The sequence below is a fragment of the Ctenopharyngodon idella genome, chromosome 17 (genome assembly GCF_019924925.1).
Source record: "Ctenopharyngodon idella isolate HZGC_01 chromosome 17, HZGC01, whole genome shotgun sequence".
NCBI lineage: Eukaryota > Metazoa > Chordata > Actinopteri > Cypriniformes > Xenocyprididae > Ctenopharyngodon > Ctenopharyngodon idella.
The window spans coordinates 24,591,269-24,608,570 of record NC_067236.1 but is presented as its reverse complement, the minus strand read 5'-3'; the positions used below and the strand labels follow the sequence as shown (position 1 = coordinate 24,608,570).

General features: G+C 38.8%; 1 protein-coding gene across 3 annotated transcripts in view; it reads right to left on the bottom strand.

The window, feature by feature from the left end:
• Positions 1-17,302, bottom strand: part of ryr2b (ryanodine receptor 2b (cardiac)) — a 140,397-nt gene that overhangs the window by 23,028 nt on the left and 100,067 nt on the right. For all 3 annotated transcript variants that reach the window (XM_051867334.1, XM_051867335.1, XM_051867336.1), the window contains 4 exons: positions 3,395-3,483; positions 3,006-3,134; positions 2,601-2,705; positions 2,407-2,488 (listed from right to left, as the gene is read on the bottom strand). In XM_051867334.1, coding sequence (XP_051723294.1) covers positions 2,407-2,488; positions 2,601-2,705; positions 3,006-3,134; positions 3,395-3,483 — 405 coding nt within the window. The remainder of the gene's footprint in view (positions 1-2,406; positions 2,489-2,600; positions 2,706-3,005; positions 3,135-3,394; positions 3,484-17,302) is intronic.

Genomic DNA, 17,302 nt, shown 5'->3' with positions numbered 1-17,302 from the left:
GGCGGCGTGGGTATATCGTTCCCCATAGCGTTTGCAAACGCAGAGTAGAAGTTCCCTTTCGAAAGGGAACATCTCAGGTTACGTATGTAACCATGGTTCCCTGAGAACAGGGAACGAGACTCTGCGTTTCCTTGCCATGCTTCGGGCTGCCTGCTGAACAGTCCCTCAAGACGACGGATAATGACTGCTTCCCCAGGCGCGCCTTTTATACTTCCGGGTCGCGCCGTATGACGTCATAGGCTGTCGCTGGCCAATAGGCATTGGAGTTATTGGATAGTTGGCTTTCAGACACCGAGTCACGTGACGTTCCCCATAGAGTTTGCAAACGCAGAGTCTCGTTCCCTGTTCTCAGGGAACCATGGTTACATACGTAACCTGAGACGTTTTTCCTGGGTCAAAAATTATCTTCGGTTGTAGCTGACAGACACGGTCATCGACACAAACAGTAAAAATTACCCTACCCACGTGATCTGCAAGCCCCTGTCAGAGAAGATGAGGTGACGTTTTTTGAGCACTATTCACACCCAGCGGTAATTCAAGTAATTGAATTCTCCAAATGCACCACCTGAATCATGGATTCGGTCTTCCAAAAATTTAGCATCATGCCAGTTGATTTAAATTAACATGTGCGAAGAAGAGAGAGCAAAGACAGTGCTTAGTTTGAAGACAGAGAGAGTGGAGGGAGGGAGGAGCTCTCAGTTCATTCTCTCCGCCAGTTAAAGCTCCAGTCCAAAAAGATCCAGTTTTTGGTTAAAAATGATCCAAAATCAATTATTGAGCAAGTACCAGCTAGTGTTCAAAATTTCTTACCTTAGCCTGATTCACAACGGTAAGTTTGTAATAACGTTTTTTAATCTGAGTGGTACTGGTAGGTTTCCGCAGGAAATACGAGTTTGCCTTTGTGTCATTATATCATGTCTGTATACATAAAGGAGTCCTGGACGCTGCAGGTATCAGATCATTTGAAGACTCAGCAGCAGCAGCAGTAATAATTAAGCTTGTCATTTTGATGGCAGATTGTAATCAAGAATGGTAAAAAGCATCATCATTGACAACTGGTGAATCACCAGTAGACTTCAGACTGCGGAGTGGCTAACAGCTAAAAAAGGAATGCGACCAGGCCTGTGCGAAAACAAGAATAAAAATATCAGCAGGGCTTTTGAAAGGTGGAGTGAACTCCGTGAAAAATGGACGCAGAGATTGATTTTTTTTTTTCTGCTGGACATGTAAGACATTTTAATGGTTTACTGGGTAGATAATGCTATTAGATAGCCTAATGCTAATAAACACTAAATACAGGTAGTCAAGCAATGTTGATGTTGTTAACATCAACAACTTAAGAACAAAGTATAACAATAATATTAATTTGCATGGTTTTTAAGTGATATGAGCTAACTTTGCGATCTTTAGATTTAATCAACATTAGATTTATTGTAGAACTTTTTTTTTTTCATTTGGGCAGAACAAAAGTGGCAGTGTTACTTACTTGTTCAGATGACATCTTCCGGTGAAACTTATTATTTTGGTCGTACTTCCAAGATGTAGTATCTGTAATTCCGAAGTACAGTATCCACAATGGTACGATGACTGACAGCCTACTCCTCAAAACATTAGATTCATCCGCCCTGAGGAGCCGTACCGATGCACAACCCACGTAAAATGATAATTTCGCAACTAACTGCAATTGCAGGTTTCAAACAGAGGTGGCAACAAAGAGGCAAACTTACGGACTGCAGCTTTAACATGCACCCTATCACAAGCGCAGCAGTCATCTGCATCACTCATAAATCACAATAACTGATCAAATAAGGCTTTGGCAGGACAAAAATTTGTTTTGGCAATGGCAAAAATAACTACAAGTTTACTACAACAACAACAACAAAAAACAAAAAAAACAAACAAAAAAAAAAACATATGGAGCTGATTATGTGATGCAAACATCAAAATGTATTCTTTTACAAATCATGGACTATGGTCAAAGTGTTGTGAGGTCATCATAACACAGTATTGTGCAAAGAACCATGCAAAAATAAGTCATCATTAATCGATAATCTGCCCCCATAATTATTTTAGTGGGAAAAGGAATAAAAGTTGTTGCCATTTTACTGCCACTAATGCTCATTACAGCTGGAAACTGCAGTGAATTGTATGTATAGGTACATTTTTGGAGTTTTGCAAAAAGGTAGGTAGAGACACGATTTTTCAATGAGCCTATGTTGAAATATTTTATGGTAAATCCAACACAACAAAAAAGGGCCAAACAATCCAACCAAATGTGAACACAAGCTTAGCATACTAATATTATTATACTCACATTGATTGGATGAACAATAATTCGACATTTCTCACAAGCTGAAGAGGAAGTGCATGGAAAAGCATTCAGAAGACCTTCAACATTTCTCCTACCTTCAAGCATGGACAGCAGCATTACCACCATGTCTTTTTGTAAGTCCATCAAAGCCTTCAGTAGCTCTAATTGGCTGGAATCCTGAAGACATAAAACAATATTTTTATCTTTCTTTTATCCCCTTGAGTTTTTTGTAAATTGTACTTTGCAATAAATAAATTAGCACATAAGATATTTTAGTCTATAGGCTAACCTGAGAAAGCTTCATCTGCATATGGGCGAACACATGGAGGAAGCCAACAACAGCGTCCCACAGACGACTGTGGGCCAAACTCTGCTGATTACCTGTACAGGGACCCTAAATTAGATAATTAAAAGTTTTAATTGATGTTAGTTAAAGAGATTATTAAAATGAGTTGCTTCACAACATAGAAACACCAGAGTGTGGTGGGATGAACAAAGAAAGACACGGGCATAGTGTCAGGACTCTTGAGAGGCTTTTATTTGAAATAAAATATTAAAAAGGAGGAAATAATGTAGAATCTTATAACACACTTATCAAAATATTACTCAGTATCTCTGCATTTTGACCAAGCAGATTTACAGTTTTTCATACAAGATCCATTCTCTGCTGACCCATTTGCTTGTGTGCATTTACCTGAATGTATTCAGTGAGCGTGTTGAACACCTGCTTGGCCACGTTGATGGCTTTGGAGAAGTTGTGCTGACCACGCTCATCAATCACATCCTTCCCTGAATAATACCAGTAGAAATCGCTGATGGACTCCTGCAGATATGAGGCCATTTATCATTCTCAGTATCAGACAAATGAAATGGAGGTGGCCTGTCAGCGGCAAATTGTTTATGGAAACATTATTTGGCTACACGCTCTGTCTCACTGTTTTGGGCCCTTCTTTATTCTGTGCTGAAACTCTCAAACCACTTACAGCAGCAAACATGCATTTTCAGTCCTTATTCATGAATATTACAGACAAGTGAAATGAAAAATGTAAGAAACTAGTGTTTGGGATTGAGTCATGGTCTTGCCTGGACCCTAAGCAGATAATCCACAGTGGAGATGATAATGTTGACCGTTGTGTTGTTTCCAGTTTGAGTCCTCAGGTAATTCTGGAGATCTGTAGGAGAAATTTCAGTTGTATACCTCCAGTTCTTATACAACGAAAACAGAACAGAAAATTGATGCTGTAAAAGATTAATATGTGCAAAATATGGCTGTCTGTACATTTTATTACATTAGCACATTAATCAGTAATAAATAAATCTCATGATTTATGTGTATTTAACAACATTAATGTCACAGGCCTATTTAGAATGTGCAGATTCCTTTCAGAATATTTTGGATTCAGCTCCTTTTTGATGATAGAAAACAAAACAACAAATTATTTTGTTGCTAGTATGTTTGCACATTGCTAGCATGAATTTACATGTTGCTAGCATGTTTTAGCACATAGCATGAATTAACGTTTTAACATGTGGTTAGCATGAATTAGCACACTGTTAGCATGTCTTAAGATAGTTGCTAGGCTTTGCTAGTGATAGATACTTGGTGGATGAAGCTTAAATACACTATTAAGCTCAAAGTATACTTCGCTTTATACACATCCGCGAGTGTCAGCGTACAGTGTTCATGACGCAAATTTCATCATCAGACTGTAAACAAACCAGCATGGTAGACCATACGGGGCTTATGCTCATTTATAATTATTTCTATCGCCAAAGGTGCTTACTCCTTGCTTATTTGAGGGAAACGGAGGAGGAAAAACGGCGCATAAGGCAAGAGAAGCTGTTATACCTTTTATTTTACGTTATTTTACTGTGCACTTGCATAAACACAGCATCCATAGGGCCTGCCATTGTTGTTTTGCGGGCTATGTGACGTCAGAGCGTGAAACTGGGAGTACATTGATCTAGTACGAGTTCACGGGTGGGAAGTCACAGGTTTGACTGCCGTTCCAGTGCACTTTTACGGGTAGAAGGTTGGAAAAACACGGGTTACGGGCTGCCTGGAACACGGCATAATTCTTGGTTTTGTGACAGAGCTCTGACACAAAACCAAGAACTCCCGTTCTTGTCCTGTCTTTGCGTGAGCATGCGTGAGCGTACGGTCTCGAGAGTTCTCGAGCCCTGCGCTCTCTTGTCTGCGTGTCTTGTTTCATGTTGGGAGCGTGGCGTTCGGTTCCCGGCACTCATGTCTAGTTCTGTTTCGGTTTCGTGTCGGGATTCAGACACTCGCGCTCCCTGTCCTGTCTTTATTGTGAGAGCACGGCTGAGTGTACTTTCACTTGCCGTGCATTCTTGTCTCGTGTTTTGTGAAGCGCCTGGTCGGTTCTTATTGGCCAGGCGTTCTTGTATTGTCATGTTTTGTGTAGCATGCGGTTTGTTTACACCTGCCGCGTGCTTTCATGTTGTGTTTTTGTCCTGTGTTGTGTAGCACACAGTCTGTGTTTCACGGGCTGCATGCTCTCATGTTGTCTTGTTTTGTGTGAACACATGGCTTATGGGTGTTTTTGTTATGTTTGGTGTGAGCACATGGCTTGTCATGTGTTTCTTTGTGCCATGTGCTCTCCTGTCGATTGTCTAACCCCGCCCATCTTGTTACCTGATTATTGGTTTATTTGCCCCACCCTGTCCTCCCTCGTTACCTGCCTTGTTTGCTCTCCTGTTTATTCTCCTTGTGTTTGCAGTCCTGTGCTAGATCGTTTGTTGAATGTTACCTCGTGTGTTGTTGTCAAGTCCTAGTCAAGTCTGTTTTCCCCCTCGGGGTAGTTTTGTTTTATTTTTATATATTAAATAAAACCCATCCTCACTGCAATTGAGTCCTCACTCCTTTCATCATCTACCAAACCTGACAAACCCTGCATAAACAGAACAGACCTGAACGCATGCAAGCTACAGTGACAATGGAGGCCTATACAGATGCCAGATTGTGTAAAGAGGTTAGAAAGTACCCTCATTTGGACAACTTTAGCATGAAAGAATACAAATATATTTACATGGATTGTAACCCGTGGTGAGGGATTGCTCAAAACTGTGCATGTGTCGGACGCCTGTGTACACGTACGAGTCAAGTAAAGTATAATTTGCAAGGCTGTGCGTTCGACTGTGCACGCACGCTAGAGTATGCACAAAAAAAACTAAGTATACCCAGGACTTTAGATTTACTGTATAAAAGTTTTGACCCCCTCAATGAAAGTCTATGGGACTTTGAAGTTTTGATCGTCCATTTAACGAATATCGTAAGTCCGATCAGTTAGAAAAGATATAACAGCCCGAGTCGAAGAAGAAGAAGAAGAAGTATGTTGGATCCAAACAATTTACGAAATCAAAGCCCGCCCTACATTGTTTTCTTGTTCAAGAAGCTGTTTCACTCAGATACATGACACCACCAGGAAAAAAAAAGACCATAGCAACTTCCATTTCATGCCGACTTTAAAAACCTTTTGATTTTAAGGCTCTTAAATGTTTAAAATTAGTTTTAAAGACTCATTTTTTTTTGTATTCATGTGATGGAAAGCTGTATTATCCTTCTAATATGCTGATTTGGTATACAAGAAACATTTATTATTAATGTCATTATGATTATTTGAAATAGAATCCTTTTGTAACATTTAAAATGTCTTTACTGTTACTTTTGCTGAATACAATCATTTAGTTTCAAAAGAAACTGACCCCCAACTTTTATTTATATTTACAAACTTTTAAATAAAAGTTTAAAAAGTAAAAACTTCTTTAATAAAAAGTCGTTAGTTCTAATGATATTTTAGGAATTTATAATTTGACAAACATCTAAACTTTGAGGAAATAAACCCTTCAAATCTGCTTATTCAGTTTGAGTTGTGCTGTGTTGACGTCCGTATCCATATTAGGATGTCTCCGCCTAACGCTTTCAGCTCTGTGATTGGTGGTCCTGCTGTGAAATTACAGAGGGCCAAGTCTTTGCAAGTCAATGAGAGACGAATTTTAAGTGACAGGAAAATTGACCAATCATATCATCCCTTTTAATGGGTGGGGCTTGTTATCAGTAAAAAAATTCAGCTGATAAAATAGCTAACACTATTCGCTATGGAAACCGCAAACAACATTAATGATGAGGATATTGTTGCTAATTTATTATCCACGCTGTTTTTGAGATAAACTTTTAAAGAAAAGCTGGAGTTACTTGGCAAAGGAAGACCTACACCAGAGCTTAATTATGTGCAGAAAGCCAAAGCTTTTGAAAGCAATTATAAGAGATAGATACACCTGGATGATGACAGCATCAATCATGTAGGGATCAGCACATTCTAGGGTCCAGTTTATGGCCGGGCCCCTCTCTGTCCGTAACAGTGAACAAAGGTTTGCTATATTTTGATTGGATCTTGGTGGACTAACACAAACAAACTGTCCAACACCATCAGATAAAGATGCTAGGACTAACAGCCTTAGAGGGCAAGAAGATGACCTCTGGTACCAAGCCCAGGAAGGACAGGACTTCTCATTGGTCCAAATGCAGTTTCTGCCCTTCACCCATCTAGAGACTAATTCCTAAGGTTGGACTGTGACTGCCATAAAAATTCCTCAGGACCTCAGCAGGAATGGGTGAAACAAAGAGAGACCATAATGATCCATCCAAATCTATTCATAACTATGTTTGGAAACCTTGAAACTGATGTATTCTACAAACATTAATTTCATACTTATTCACAGAAATAAGTATTAGTTAATAGTTACAGCTATTTGTAGTGCAACAGAGACACCAGCCACCATAGTCACATGTTTGCCGGGAGCCAGAGTACCTGACATCAAAGCAAATTTATGATGATGAGTGATGAGATAGTTAGCAGATTATCATCACTCAATGGCTGGCTGTCTAAGTGGTGTCCACAGAATAATATAGGTTTCATAGACAATTGGAAAAGTTTTTAGGGCAGACCTGACCTGTTGAAAAGAGATGGTATTCATCCCTCCTGGGATGGTGCTGCTCTTCTCTCTAGTAATATGGCACATAGTCTTAGAGCTGAAACATGACAAACTGGGGCCCAGGTCAGGAAGCAGACAGACCGGCTAAACCGACCATCTGCTAGCTGTCTCACGTCACAGCTGTCTCAAGTCAAATAAATCCCAACACACAGAAACTCTTCCACCTAGATATTATCACATAGAGACTGTTGTCTGTAACCCGAATTAGTAAATACAAAAAACTCATTTAAGGGTAAAAATTTAATTGATGTTCAACAAATGAAAAACAGAGATAATACTGATAAAAAAAAAAAAAAAAATGATAAAGCTTGGGTTTCTGACTATTAGATCCCTTTCTTCAAAAGCACTTATTGTAAATTATATTATCACAGACAGTAATCTAGATGTGCTGTTTGACAGAAACCTGGCTAAAACCAGACGATAACATTACTTTAAATGAATCTAGCCCTCAAGGTTACGATTATCGACATAATGTTGCTGTAATTTATAGTAATATCTACAGTATTATTCAAGTCTTTCAAATATAATTCCTTCGAAGTGATGGTGCTTTATGTAACGTTATGTAAGTTGACATTTGTGCTGGCTACTGTATACAGGCCACCAGGGCACCATACAGACTTTATCAAAGAATTTGCTGATTTTCTATCGGAGTTAGTACTAGCTGCGGATAAAGTCCTTGTTGTTGGTGATTTTAATATCCATGTAGATAATAATAAAGATGCTTTGGGATTGGCATTTACAGACATTCTAAACTCTATTGGAGTTAGACAACACGTGTCAGGACCCACTCATTGTCGTAATCATACTTTAGATCTAATATTGTCACATGGAATCGATATTGATGCCGTTGAAATTCTGCAGCAGAGTGACGACATCTCAGATTATCATCTAGTCTTGTGTATACTACATTTAGCCAAGGCTGCTAAACTGCCTCCCTGCCACAAATACAGTAGAACCATCACTTCTACCACTAAAGATTGCTTTATAAATAATCTTCCTGATCAGTTTCATTGCCTTAGCATACCAGATAGCTTAGAAGACCTCGATGTTGCAACAAACTATTGACTCTCTTTTCCAGCACATTAGACTCAGTTGTTCATTTGCACTTAAAAAAGGTTAAGGAAATCAGTCCAACGCCGTGGTACAACGAGCACACTCGGGCCCTTAAGAAAACAGCTAGAAAAATGGAGCGCAGCTGGAAGAAAACAAAACTAGAGGTTTTTCGCATTTCATGGAGAGAGAGAATGATAGAGTACAGAAAGGCCTTAAAAACTGCTAGATCTGCTTATTTTTCAAATCTTTTAGAAGAAAATAAACACAACCCTAGGTATTTATTTGATACAGTGACTAAATTAACAAAAAATAAAGCTTCAACTTCTGATGTTTCCAAACAGCACAGCAGTAATGACTTTATGAACTTTTTTACTTTCAAGATTGACAATATTAGAGAGAAAATTATAACCATGCAACCATCTACTACAGTATCGCGTCAGACAGTGCATTGTAGTATCCCTGAGGAAATGTTCAATTAATTCGCTGCTTTAGGAGAGGAAGAATTGTCTAAACTTGTTAAATCATCAGAATCAACAACATGTTAGACCCTATAACGACTAAGCTATTGAAAGAGATGCTTCCAGAGGTCATAGATCCTCTTCTTAATATCGTTAATTTATCTTTATCATTAGGATACGAAATCATACTTATCTGGCCGTTATCAGTTTGTAGTAGTAAACGAAGAAATGTCATACCGATCACAAGTACCGCAAGGCTCAGTACTAGGACCGTTGCTTTTCACTCTGTACATGCTACCCTTGGGAAATATCATTAGGAAGCATGCCGTTAGTTTCCACTGTTACGCTGATGATACTCAGCTCTATATTTCTTCACGCCCTGACGAAACTTACCAATTCACAAAATTAACGGAATGCATAGCTGATATAAAAAATTGGATGACCAGTAATTTCCTACTACTAAATTCAGAAAAAACAGAGATTCTAATTTTTTGACCAAAAAACTTCTTCATGTAATAACCTAGAATACTGTCTAACACTTGATGGCTGCTCTGTTAAGTCTTCGTCTTCAGTTAGGAACCTGGGTGTGCTCTTTGATACCAATCTTTCATTTTAAAGCCACGTTTCTAGCATCTGTAAAACCGCATTCTTCCATCTTAAAAATATATCTAAACTACGACATATGCTCTCAATGACAAATGCAGAACAGTTAGTTCATGCGTTCATGACCTCAAGGCTAGATTACTGTAACGCTCTCCTGGGTGGTTGCCCTGCTCGTTTGATAAATAAACTATAGCTCGTACAAAATGCAGCAGCTAGAGTTCTTACTAGAGCTAGGAAGTATGACCATATTAGCCCGGTTCTGTCAACACTGCATTGGCTTCCTATTAAGTCACCTTTATTTATATAGCGCTTTTTACAATGTAGATTGTGTCAAAGCAGCTTTACATTGATAACTGGTACATTGTTTGACTGCACAGCAGCTCTTAAAGAATAGTGTCAATGCAGGCAGATCAAAAGCACTGTTGAATATCAAAATGTCAAGTCAAGTGTCCCCAACTAAGCAAGCCAGAGGCGACAGCGGCAAGGAACCCAAACTCCATCAGGTGACATCAGGTGGCAGACAAGTGGCAAATTGGTGTTAAAATGGAGAAAAAAACCTTGGGAGAAACCAGGCTTAGTCGGGGTGCCAGTTCTCCTCTGGCCAACAGTGCTTTGTTACAATTCAGGTTGCTATCATAAGTCCAATAGGATCGCAACATTAAAAGTATTTATTTCAGTTCCATCCAATTGAGGATCGTATTCATCACGCCGGTATGGACGGTTGTTGAGGAACTGTGTCGTGGCTGTCGTGTCGATGAGGCCTTCACAGGGGATGATCTAGTTGACTCAATCTCTGCTGATACTTCAGGGCTGCGTTGTGGTCGTGTCAAGGTGCAGGTCCTTGGTCTCACCTGGATACGGCCCGGATCCGGTTGACTACGGTGAACCTCGGGATAAACAGAAAGACTAATATTAGCGTAGATGCCATTCTTCTTCTGATGTAACGAGTACATCAGGTGTTATAGGAAGTGTTCCCGGTTCCGGCTGACCTAATTTATGCAGCCTAATAATCCTTTAACGGATTTGGAAATATAAATTGGTAATGTGTTATGTGTATGCCAGGTTAAAGAGATGCGTTTTTAGTCTAGATTTAAACTGACAGAGTGTGTCTGCTTCCCGAACAATGCTAGGAAGATTGTTCCAGAGTTTAGGTGCCAAATAGGAGAAGGATCTACCACCTGCAGTTGATTTTGATATTCTAGGTATTATCAGCTGGCCTGAATTCTGAGATCGCAATAGACGTGAAGGACTATAATGAATTAGGAGCTCGCTCAGGTACTGGGGAGCTAAACCATTTAGTGCTTTGTAAGTAATTAGCAAGATTTTAAAATCTATACGATGTTTAACAGGAAGCCAATGCAGTGTTGACAGAACTGGGCTAATATGGTCATACTTCCTGGTTCTAGTAAGAACTCTAGCTGCTGCATTTTGTACGAGCTGTAGTTTATTTATCAGGCGAGCAGAACAACCACCCAGTAGAGCGTTACAGTAATCTAGCCTTGAGGTCATGAACGCATGAACTAACTGTTCTGCATTTTTCATTGAGAGCATATGTCGTAGTTTAGATATATTTTTAAGATGGAAGAATGCGGTTTTACAGATGCTAGTAACATGGCCTTCAAATGAAAGATTGGTATCAAAGAGCACACCTAGGTTCCTAACTGACGACGAAGACTTAACAGAGCAGCCATCAAGTGTTAGACAATATTCTAGGTTATTACGTGAAGAAGTTTTTGGTCCAAAAATTAGAATCTCTGTTTTTTCTGAATTTAGTAGTAGGAAATTACTGGTCATCCAATTTTTTATATCAGCTATGCACTCCGTTAATTTTGTGAATTGGTAAGTTTCGTCAGGGCGCGAAGAAATATAGAGCTGAGTATCATCAGCGTAACAGTGAAAACTAACGCCATGCTTCCTAATGATATCTCCCAAGGGTAGCATGTACAGAGTGAACAGTAACGGTCCTAGTACTGAGCCTTGTGGTACTCCATATTGAACTTGTGATCGATATGACATGTCTTCGTTTACTACTACAAACTGATAACGGTCAGATAAGTATGATTTGAACCATGACAATGCAATTCCACTAATGCCAACATAATTTTCGAGTCTATTTAAAAGAATATTGTGATCAATAGTGTCAAATGCTGCACTAAGATCCAGTAACACTAATAGAGAGATACAACCACGATCTGATGATAAGAGCAAATCATTAGTAACTCTAATGAGAGCAGTCTCAGTACTATGGTACGGTCTAAATCCTGACTGGAAATCCTCACAGATACCATTTCTTTCTAAAAAGGAACATAGCTGTGATGATACTGCCTTTTCTAGTATTTTTGACAGAAAAGTGAGATTTGAGATCGGCCTGTAATTGACTAATTCTCTAGGATCAAGTTGTGGTTTTTTAATAAGAGGTTTAATAATAGCCAGCTTAAAAGTTTTTGGTACGTATCCTAATGATAAAGATGAATTGACGATATTGAGAAGAGGGTCTATGACCTCTGGAAGCATTTCTTTCAATAGCTTAGTCGGTATAGGGTCTAACATACATGTTGTTGATTTTGATGATTTAACAAGTTTAGACAATTCTTCCTCTCCTAAAGCAGTAAATGAATTGAATTTTTCCTCAGGGACACTACAATGCACTATCTGACACGATACTGTAGTAGACGGTTGCATGGTTATTATTTTTTCTCTAATATTATCAATCTTGCAAGTAAAGAAGTTCATAAAGTCATTACTGCTGTGCTCTTTGGAAACATCAGAAGTTGAAGCTTTATTTCTTGTTAATTTAGCCACTGTATCAAATAAATACCTAGGGTTGTGTTTATTTTCTTCTAAGAGTTTTGAAAAATAGGCAGATCTAGCAGATTTTAAGGCCTTTCTGTACTCAATCATTCTCTCTCTCCACGAAATACGAAATACTTCTAGTTTTGATTTCTTCCAGCTGCGCTCCATTTTTCTGGCTGCTAACTTTAGGGCCCGAGTGTGGTCATTGTACCATGGCATTGGATTAATTTCCTTAATCTTTTTTAAACGCAAAGGAGCAACTGAGTCTAATGTGCTGGAAAAGACAGAGGCAATAGTTTCTGTTGCAACATCGAGGTCTTCTAAGCTGTCTGGTATGCTAAGGCGATGAAAATGATCAGGAAGATTATTTATAAAGCAATCTTTAGTGGTAGAAGTGATGGTTCTACCATATTTATGGCATGGAGGCAGTTTAGCCGCCTTGACTAAATGTAGTATACACGAGACTAGATAATGATCTGAGATGTCGTCACTCTGCTGCAGAATTTCAACAGCATCAATATCGATTCCATGTGACAATATTAGATCTAAAGTATGATTATGACAATGAGTGGGTCCTGACACATGTTGTCTAACACCAATAGAGTTTAGAATATCTGCAAATGCCAATCCTAATGCGTCTTTTTTATTATCTACATGAATATTAAAATCACCAACAACAAGGACTTTACCTGCAGCTAGTACTAACTCTGATAGAAAGTCAGCAAATTCTTTGATAAAGTCTGTATTGTGTCCTGGTGGCCTGTATACAGTAGCCAGCACAAATGTCAACTTACATAATGTTACGTAAAGTACCATAGTTTCGAAGGAATTATATTTGAAAGACTTCTGACTAATACTGTAAATATTACTATAGATTACAGCAACACCTCCCCCTTTGCCTTTCTGACGGGCATTGTGTCGATAATCATAACCTTGAGGACTAGACTCATTTAAAGTAATGTAATCGTCCGGTTTTAGCCAAGTTTCTGTCAAACACAGCACATCTAGATTATTATCTTTGATAATATCATTAACAATAAGTGATTTTGAAGAAAGGGATCTAATATTTAACAACCCGAGTTTTATCATTTGTTTAGCATTATTATCTCTATTTTTTATTTGTTGAACATCAATTAAATTTTTACCATTAAATGGGTTTGGAAGTTTTTTGTTTTTACTAATTCGGGGTACAGACACAGTCTCCATTTGAAAATATCTAGGTGTAAGAGTTTCTATGTGTTGAGAGTTATCTGAATTTTCTGACTTCTGTAACGTGAGGCAGCTAGCAGACGGTCGGTTTAGCCAGTTTGTCTGCTGCTTTCTGACCTGGGCCCCAGTTTGTCATGTTTCAGTTCTAAGACTATGTGCCATATTACTAGAGAGAAGAGCAGCACCATCCCGGGAGGGATGAATACCATCTCTTTTTAACAGGTCAGGTCTGCCCCAAAAACTTTTCCAATTATCTATGAAACCTATATTATTTTGCGGACACCACTTAGACAGCCAGCCATTGAGTGATGATAATCTGCTAACTATCTCATCACTCCGACGAACAGGAAGGGGGCCAGAGCAAATTACTTCTCCTGACATTGTACTTGCGAGTTCACACACCTCTTTAATGTTAATTTTAGTGATCTCCGACTGGCGAAGTCGAACATCATTAGTGCCGACGTGAATAATAATCTTAGAGTATTTACGATTAGCATTAGCCAGCACTTTTAAATTTGCTTTGATGTCAGGTGCTCTGGCTCCCGGCAAACATGTGACTATGGTGGCTGGTGTCTCTATTTTCACGTTCCGTGTAATAGAATCGCCAATAACTAGGGCACTTTCAACAGGATTCTCAGTGGGTGTATCACTGAGTGGGGAGAACCTGTTTGATGTTCTTATTGGAACGGAAGAGTGGTGTTTTTCGCGGCTAGGCCGCCTCACCGTTACCCAAGTGCCCTGCTGCACGGGCTCTACAGCCGGAACCAAACAATGTACAGAGTTCACTAAGCTAGTCGCATCCAAAACAGTATCTGAAGCCCTTGCATTCTTACTATCCTCGATTAAAGTTTGGATGCGTGTCTCTAATTCTGAGATTCTCTCTGTCAGCCTGACTATTTCCCTACATTTATGACATGTAAATCCCTCATCACTGACAGAGAGAGCTATGGTAAACATGTGGCAAATGGAACAGGTAGCAATGCTGGGAGAGGATGACATGACTCACCGTGTTTGTAGACTGATCCGACTTACCACAGCTGTTTGAAGAACGCGTTGAAAAAGGAGCGCGCGAGCGACTGTTAACAAGTTGACAAGCTAGCGCTGCAAATGCAAATGCGTTGTAACAGCGATTTAGATTCAAATATTACAAGCTAGCGACGTCAGATTAGTGTGGTAGGCAATATTACATATACGGTAATAAAAAAATAAGCAACAATGAATAAAAGTAAGAGATTCAAAACAAAGCTATACGGAGTTACAGACGCAAACCAATCTGAGCAGCGAGGCAGACATCGTATTAAACATCGTATAGATTTTAAATCTTGCTAATTACTTACAAAGCACTAAATAGTTTAGCTCCCCAGTACCTGGGCGAGCTCTTAACGCATCATAGTCCTTCACGTCTATTGCAATCTCAAAATTCAGGCCAGTTGATAATACCTAGAATATCAAAATCAACCGCAGACGGTAGAACCTTCTCCTATTTGGCACCTAAACTCTGGAACAATCTTCCTAGCATTGTTCGGGAAGCAGACACACTCTGTCAGTTTAAATCTAGACTAAAAACGCATCTCTTTAACCTGACATACACATAACACATTATCAATTTATGTTTTCAAATCTGTTGAAGAATTGTTAGGCTGCATAAATTAGGTCAGCCGGAACCGGGAACACTTCCTATAACACCAGATGTACTCGTTACATCAGAAGAAGAATGGCATCTACGCTAATATTAGTCTCTCTGTTTATCCCGAGGTTTACCGTAGTCAGCCGGATCCGGGCAGTATCCAGGTGAGATCAATGCAGCCCTGAAGTGTCAGCAGAGATTGAGTCAACTAGATCATCCACTGTGAAGGCCTCATCGACACGACAGCCAGTGGCACAATTCCTCAACAAACCGTCCATACCGGTGTGATGAATTTGATCCTCAACTGGATGGAACTGGAATAAATACTTTGACTGTTGCGATCCCAATCGGACTTATGATAGCTGCCTCATTCATAATAAAGCACTGTTCGCTGTTGGCCAGAGGAGAACTGGCCCCCCCGACACGATCTGCATTGTGAAAAGCGCTATATAAATAAATAGAGGTGGAACATCTTACACACATTCAGCTGTTAATGTATAAATGAATGAATGCATGACATTTCAATCTTTTTCCATCATGTTTGGTCTCTATTTGTTTAGAATATTGCCAAAGGTATTCTGGTGGTGGTTTGGAAAGTGAGAAATGCATTGGTAAACTTTAAAGACACTTTAAAGACTTCCAAGTTTGTGCTTTATGCAAACGAGTTCCAGAGAGGAAAGAAGGGTGGGCCACACTGTGTGTGTGTCCTCGGATGCCAGCAGCCAATTGCAGCACTCGGACAGAGAAGTGCCAAATTGCAATCTCCTCCTCATCAGAAAGGGATAAAGGTACCCTTTCAACAGACACTCTGAGTCTCCCATTGGGTGAGACATAACAGATATGCTGTTCTCAGACTCGGCCTGTGAAACTGAGAGGGTTTCTACAGGTTTCATCAAATCTAATTTAATGCTTTTTAATGCCTTTTTAATGGCAATTTTTTTTAATTTCAGTATGTCAACTAAAAGTATATATATATATATATATATATATATATATATATATATATGTCAACTAAATGTCGCTAAATGTCAACAGATGACGTCATATGGCAATTACAATATTCATTATGTCATTAAGTTGCATTTATATTCTGCCAAGTGTCAGCCCTTTACATTTGTTTGCAATATCCTTTCAGAATGTTCCAGCTTTGATATATATAAATCTGCATATTTGTGATATTTACACTGAGGGCTTTTTTTTTTTTTTTAACCTTTACAAGGGGCAATTTCCCTCCACCCAATCCTGTATGATTCATGTAAAATGTATGATTCATCTTTTATTTTTAAATTCTTAAATTTGTTCAGTAAATTCAATTAGAATAAGACCCTAAGGGCTGTTACCAATCAAATTAAATCATTTACAATAAAAAAAAAAAAAAAAAAATTACAACTGCATGAAATAATGCTATGGGATTGTTTTAAATATTTTTTGAAAATTCAAATAAGAAATGTTGGGGGGAAAGTGATACTTTTAAAAATTAAACTAAACCACCAGTAGGTGGCGGCAAGTAAAATACTTAATAAGTGAGTCATTGAGTCATTCATTCAAACGATTCATTCCAATGGCTGATTCATTCAAGAATGAGGCAGTTGTTTTTTGTTTTGCTTTATGAGGCAGTTGTTTATGAATGAGTCATTGCCTGAGTCTCAATGTGCATTCTATCCATCCTAAATAGTATGTGACATTAGTAATATTCAATACTATTTAAGGCAGATAGTATGCACATTGGGATGCTTGACACAACCGATTTGTTCAAAACGCTGAATCATTCAGTAGGCTAATGAAAATAAGGCTGTGCGAGCAACCTTGTAACCGTCAGTCCATTATACAGCCTATTATTATCCACTATTGATCGCCACTTACACTAAATGTAATCAAATCTGTCATTCTTGCATTTTGGTGATTCCCAAGTTTTTGTTTTTTTTAATTGACGATTTAATCAGGCTCCTTGTCTGACCAGAGAATAATACAATTCTCTTTCACTTGCCCCTTCAAAAAATCCACTTATCCCGGACTAACTGTGTCGAGCTCTGACATGTTATAATCCTGATTTGTAATCGAGACGCTGTCTGACAAAAATCACCATACACATAAGATAAAGACATTTGCTGTGATTTTGGCTGTACATGTAAAATGATCACTCAGGTTAGAAGCAATAGTATCTATTTTATTTGTTCTCCGACATCCTCAACTGAATGCGCTGATCCTCTCACTCACTCACTGAACAGAGAA